The sequence below is a fragment of the Eretmochelys imbricata genome, chromosome 17, assembly GCF_965152235.1.
Source record: "Eretmochelys imbricata isolate rEreImb1 chromosome 17, rEreImb1.hap1, whole genome shotgun sequence".
Lineage (NCBI taxonomy): Eukaryota > Metazoa > Chordata > Testudines > Cheloniidae > Eretmochelys > Eretmochelys imbricata.
The window spans coordinates 5465166-5471382 of record NC_135588.1 but is presented as its reverse complement, the minus strand read 5'-3'; the positions used below and the strand labels follow the sequence as shown (position 1 = coordinate 5471382).

Here is a 6217-nt window from a genome sequence, read left to right as displayed (position 1 = left end):
TGATGCACACAAAAGCAAAAACATTACAAATCTCACACACCTTGCAATGTAATTTAAGGTGTTTCTTATGCAGAGTGCTAAGAAAAATAGTTATGATACATTTACATTTAAAATCATTTGTGTTCTAAACTTTAAACACTTAAATGCCTGTTGATGTTCAATGAAAAACAGAATTTGAGATGGATGAGCAAACGGTCAGATGAAAGATACCAAAATGTCAGACAGCCTACCGACTGTTGTTGCCATGAGATCCAACAGTCAACATCAGTCTGATAAGCTATCCGACAGGATGGTACAGCCATGGAGATGTCACGACGGTAGGCAACACAAGTGAACATTCAGGCAGAACAAAATGCACGTTTATTGCGCCTTGCTCGAGAGCTGCCCTACTCTAATGGGCAGACATCTAATTTAATAGGTGTTGAGCCAGTTCTATCCTAAATAGGATCCATGTACCGCCATTTAAGAATGTCTGATAAAACAAGTCAACTTATTTTAATATTCTGATGGATAAAACAAAACTACATTCCTACTAGTTCAGGGACTATTAGAGAAGCGTCGTATATACACAGTAGCATTGGAATGGTCACCTATTTACTAAGAAAAGAAAAAGTCTGCCCCTTCAATGCAAATTGATTTCACACACACTGATTTGTAACAGTATTTAAAAGAGAATAAATATTGGGATATTTTTAAAGTATACTTTAATGTTCTTTATTATGGTTATTAATTACCATTCCTCTGTTTTACATCAAACCTGTCTTAATTTCTGATTTCTACGCTTCCCCAACTTTTTTCCTGCAGCACTCAGAGTGCTATAAATCTGTATTCCTGACATTAAGCAAACACCTAGAGTGATACGATAAAAAAAATTAGTAACGTTATTCAACGATCCTCCTTAAATGAATAAATCATACCATACTGCAAGGTGCCAAATACATGCTTTCTACTTCCTTCTGCTGAGCAAGAAGTTCAAGAAAAATTAACAAAAGGTTTCTGTGCTTACTGTACATGAAGGATTAGTAAGCATGCAATAAAATGGACATAGGCTTAATAAAGAAACTAAAGAGAAACTGAGTATACCAAAGGTATTGAGAGGAAGAAACAGCTTAAAAAGACTGACAAGAAATTCTGGAATGATCAAAAATGACTTTATAAAGTTTTATCTTGACTTCATTCTAAATATACAGAATAAAAAAAGTGAACTGCACCAGTTTGACATCAGCCGTCTCTGCTTACACCATTATGAAGTTGGCAAGGGCGGCTTTTCCAACTAAGAGCATGTGCGATGTGACGGCATTTCTGAGAACTCAGATGGACTCGTATTACCATGAGGGACATGCAAGAATGTTACCCAGTCTACTATCATTTACACACATTTCAATGACCTTGAAATTATGAGGCATGACAGCCATCCTTCCAAAGAAAATTGTTACGTTTAGGCCAGGCTGCAAGTTAATCAGGAAATCTGGAGTTGTGCTAAGTATTAAATCATCAAGTTTGGAATTAACTTGAATGGAAAGCATTTATGTTCAGCATTAGTTTAGCATCCCACGTGCCACCCGAGAAAGTACAACTCAGACTGAATTAAAGAGTATATACATTACCTTAACATACATACATTTGTAAATGAAAGTTATTCTCTAATAGTGAATTACTTTCAAAAGAAAATAATTAAAAACTTGTTACAGTTGGAAAACTGATGATTTTAAAAAGCGTTTCCCTGTTTTGAATAATGCCGATTTTTAACATATAATAAGACCTGTCACTTGCATGTTTGCTAAAGCCCATTTCAATGGGTTTTACCCAGCTTATTTTGTCTTTTCCTCAGAGTACGTCTTCTGTTGCACTCGTTTGGCATAGCTTTGGGCCATGGAGTTTATTATAGACAAGATGAAATAGCAAACCATGATGATCACAAGTTTTTCAAACATCCATGATAACCAGTTCTCCCCCTGCAAAAACAAAAAACAGAACAAGGGAAAAAATTCAGATTAGCAGAATACAAAAGAATTCTCCTCCTCCTCCTAGCTGAAGGGAAAGAATCTAATCATCTCAGGATTCTGTATAATTTATCAAACTACACCAGAAACAAGCACAAACTAACAGGATCCCTGCAGGCTTCTGTGTAAAGCTAACTTTGGTCTTTTAAAGCCAGCATGAAAGGTGCTGCCAAATCACTGCAGGGCAACTTATCATTTCAGGTAGGTGAGTTGATAAGTGATTTATTATCCATGATTTTGTTTCTTTTTGTTGGTATCTCAAAGTTCAGGATTAGGAAAGCCTGATGTGATTCCCAGTCATTTCCAGAAGGTACAATACGGTCGCTGGTTAACAGTCAGTTTTTACTGAACTGCCTACAGCATGTTAGCTTCCAATGAGTATCAATTTCAAGTTGTGTAGCTGGAAGTTAATGTGATGGACTAAAAAATCATGCTTCTGCAGTGTTCTCCAGTCCTGTGCTTTTTTCTACTTTCTATTTCAGTCAAAGGAGGGCAGCAATGCACTGCACAGAGATTACTTCAAAGGGCAGAACATGCTTCCGCCTAGTTATTCCAGACTGATCTTCCCTTAACTACCCCCCTTTTTCTGTTAAGAACTAGGAAAGCAAATGTTTATAGAAACAAAGGGTTTAGGACTTAAAATGTGAGGTTAATAATTTGTGTATATCAATATCTTAATTGTCCTAAAAATATCACATCTAAAATTTAGGTGTTAATTAATCCTTTTATATCTAAACCCGTGGGACATATATTTAAAGATTTTTGCATGAAAAGGCCCCTACTTAAACACTGCATTTTCTTAATATTTTCTGTTTGCCCATCAAGATGTGTTTTGGTTGGTTGGTTATTTTTTTGTGTATGGGGGGTGGGGGGGAGTAGGGTTAAGGAGCTAACAAGAAAAGGAAATTCAAATCCTATATACTTTAGTAATATTTGATGGTGTGGGGAATTCTTTACACATAATTGTACATGTAAAGTGAACTTTTCCCTGTCTTTAATAGCTTGCCTCTTGTACCAAAAGAAATGAATAGAAAGTCAGGACAAACCACCAGCTTTGCTTAGCTGCCTAGCTTACTCCCAAATGGATAGAATGTCTAACCCAGTTGTATGTAGTACAAATACAGTTTTTCCTCTGAACTTCTCAGCTTGTTTTTAAAATCGATTCAAAGCCTTATCTCCTTTGAGATTTCCAGGTCTTTAAAAACTAGAATCAAAATTTAATCAGATACAATGGGTAAGGAGTCAAGGAGTAGCAAAGAAGAAGAAAGGAAAAGAGGTAGTGGGTGGAATTCTTACCTGTGGCACTCCATTGTCAGACTTGTGGTGAAGTTTAATTCGCTGAGCTTCCAAGTACTCTTGGAACGGCTTCTGAAGAGAGGGACCTATACTTGGGACAGCACTGGTGCAAATTTCATTCCAGAGAACAAGACAAAATTTGGGGAGAAAAAACAAGAAAACAATTTATTTATTTTTTAAACTTACCACTTTGGCTCAAAAGGAACAAAGTTCAGATCAGAGCCATAGATCAGAAGGCATCACTCCCGCATGGGATAATTGGGAGACCCAAACAATACAGTGTGTGTTATCAGTTCATCTGAAGAGGAGGGACAAGTGGGTCCCCCAGACTCTCAAAAAGAAAATAAAGAGTAAAAAAAAAAAGAAAAGAAAAGGATTTCACAGCAGATTGATAATGAACTCAGAGGTAACACAGAGAGCTATATGCTCCACTACTTCCTCAAAGCCAGGGAGAAGCTCAGCTAAGCCTGTGCAATGATGCACGGCTGAGAATAAAATGAATGACTTCTCAGAAGTCCCACATTTATCATCAGCAGTTCCTGTAAGAACTGGTTTGAACCGATTAATAAGGAAATGACTTGTGCTTGTGTCATCCCTCAGTTAAAAAAGAAACTGCCCGCCCTATGACTTGCTCCTATCTTCTCAAAGAAGGCGGCTCCTTTCTCAAACTAAGTCCTTATTAGGACAATCTGTGCGTCATCCTTATCCAAAAAGAATGCATTAGCAAATTCTAAAGACGCCTCCCACTAGCCAATGATTAACAAAGGAACAAAGAAGGAACTATGAACCTTGTTCTGATTCACTCTATGTTTTATGGCAGATGACTTGCATAGAAACTACAGTATGTTACTAAACACCTTGTTCTCAGATGACTGTAATAAGGATCACTGATAAGTTTATGTACTCAGTGCCTTCTCCCATCTATAAAGAGCTGGAAATACTAAGCTGGACAGGCTTAGCAAAGTAGCTACCAAATTCCATTCTGCAGATGCCAGAGCATTTTTAAAATTGTAACTTGAGGCTACTCAAATGAATCAGTATCATTTTTTGTATCCACTACCTAACCGTTGCAGATCATACCAGTCAACAGTAATATAACTCAGGAGCTGTATCCTCTCTCCCATTGGGACCTACTTGCTCCTAAATACATGGTTCTGGGTGCTTTAGAATTACTCATGAGAGATGCTTTAAGCCTTTGTTACACTATGGCAACTTCTCATCAGTTCTGACAAAGTTCCTATGGATGGTCCCTTCTCTACACTAGGGATCTCTGTGAAAACCAGTAGTTTTTTTTTTGTTTTTTCCATAAAATTTCCCCAATGAAGACATGCCCCATCTGATTTTCAAAATCATTTAGTGTGCTTTAAAAAGGGGGAGAAGTACTTCCCATATTAAATTACATGTATTTATCACACTGCCTTATAATTCACTCCTTTTCACTAGACAGATTACATTTTCCTGGGTAAATAAAACAAGTTAAAAAGGAGGACAATGGCTTTCTAACATTTAAAATTTTAGTAAATCCACAGAATCCCAGAAGTACAAATAGCTCACTTTTTGTTAGTCTCTATGGTGCCGCATGTCCTCCTTTTCTTTTTGCAAATAGCTCACTATCGGCCTTGTTACTTAGATTTGCTCTACTAGCTTGGGGCAAGCAATTTTACTGAATGCCAAGTTTAAAAAATATCTTCAGTGAGATATTTCCTCATCAACATGGATAAACTGGTGAATATATTTTGTGGCTGGGCTGGTAAATTTTCCTAAAATTTTTGCAAGGCGACTGTAAATATATATCCATGTATTTTATGTAAGGGTATAGCAGCTTTTACAAGCTATTTCCAATTCTTCAGAAAACCCCAGTAAGGGCCCAGCTGTTAGTTTGCGGCAGAAGTTCTCCCGAATGACTCGTTGGTCAGTACGAGTCACTGTTTTAAAACTATCTCTTGAGTACTTTTTTTTTTAAAATAAATGACACACAACAAAAGGAAAAAGCTACTGAAAGGTAATATTTTACTTTTAAAACTTTATATGAATTTTAAAATAGAAATGTTTAAATGATGAGAGTTGAACTAAGTAGTTGTCCAAGCCCTTTGTTTAAAAAAACCCCTCACCCACTCAGTCTCCAAATTATAATGATTATCGCAGCAGTGAAATGAAAATTAAGAAGTTCACAGGGTTGAGATTAGGGCATTTCCTCCTGATACACCAAGAGTATATTTTAAAACAATTCTTCCATTTAAAGCATTCTGCACAACTTTTTATAATGGTGAATGATGACTGAAGTTCGCTTTATGACAGAACTTCATTAAGCTATTTTATGGACCTTTGGGCCTCCATACAAGGACTGTGGGAACCCTATATTAGGTCCTGCATAATTGAACAATTGACTATATTTTATGGCATATTTATACTTATACACTCAGTTGCCAAAGAAATGTGCATTGTCTATATTTTTGCTAGAGTAAAATTTAGAAAGTAGCAAGCTTTTACATGTAGATTCGCAATACTAGAAATAAAATTCTTCTTAACCTTAGTGGTTAAAACTTCTAGTTTTGATTATTTCTATAATCTTCCAGTAAAACACAGCCATTTAAGCAGTACTACTAATTCTCTGACCATTTCCTCACACACTATTCTGAAGAGCTAACATTTCACTTAATGTACTGAGCCCAATTCAAGTTGCAGGGTATATACATTTTTAAGGTTAGCAATTGATCAAATGCATTTTAATTACAAGCCACAGCTCTCCCATTCCTAATGGCTCTTTAGGAACGTATGTCAACCCACTAACTCAACAGCCACAGCCTGTATTTCAGCATCAGTTTCAAGAATTCTACCCATTTGCTGGGTGCAGTTGCGACTGCAGAAGCGACAGCATTTTGCATCACAGTTCTGCGCCGCTCAGCAATGGGTTTACG

The 6217-nt window shown here is 36.7% G+C and overlaps 1 protein-coding gene across 8 annotated transcripts in view; it reads right to left on the bottom strand.

Annotated features, from left to right (window-relative positions):
- Window positions 1–280: 280 nt before the first annotated feature.
- The window catches only part of VMP1 (vacuole membrane protein 1), an 87696-nt gene continuing 81759 nt past the window's right edge, over window positions 281–6217 (bottom strand). For 7 of the 8 annotated variants that reach the window (XM_077836690.1, XM_077836687.1, XM_077836691.1 and 4 more), the window contains 2 exons: window positions 3300–3402; window positions 282–1955 (listed from right to left, as the gene is read on the bottom strand). In XM_077836690.1, the coding sequence (XP_077692816.1) occupies window positions 1812–1955; window positions 3300–3402 (247 nt within the window). In that variant the 3' untranslated portion in view covers window positions 282–1811. Of the gene's footprint in view, window positions 1956–3299; window positions 3403–6217 lie in introns of all 8 variants that reach the window. The other variant, XM_077836694.1, reaches the window with a different exon arrangement.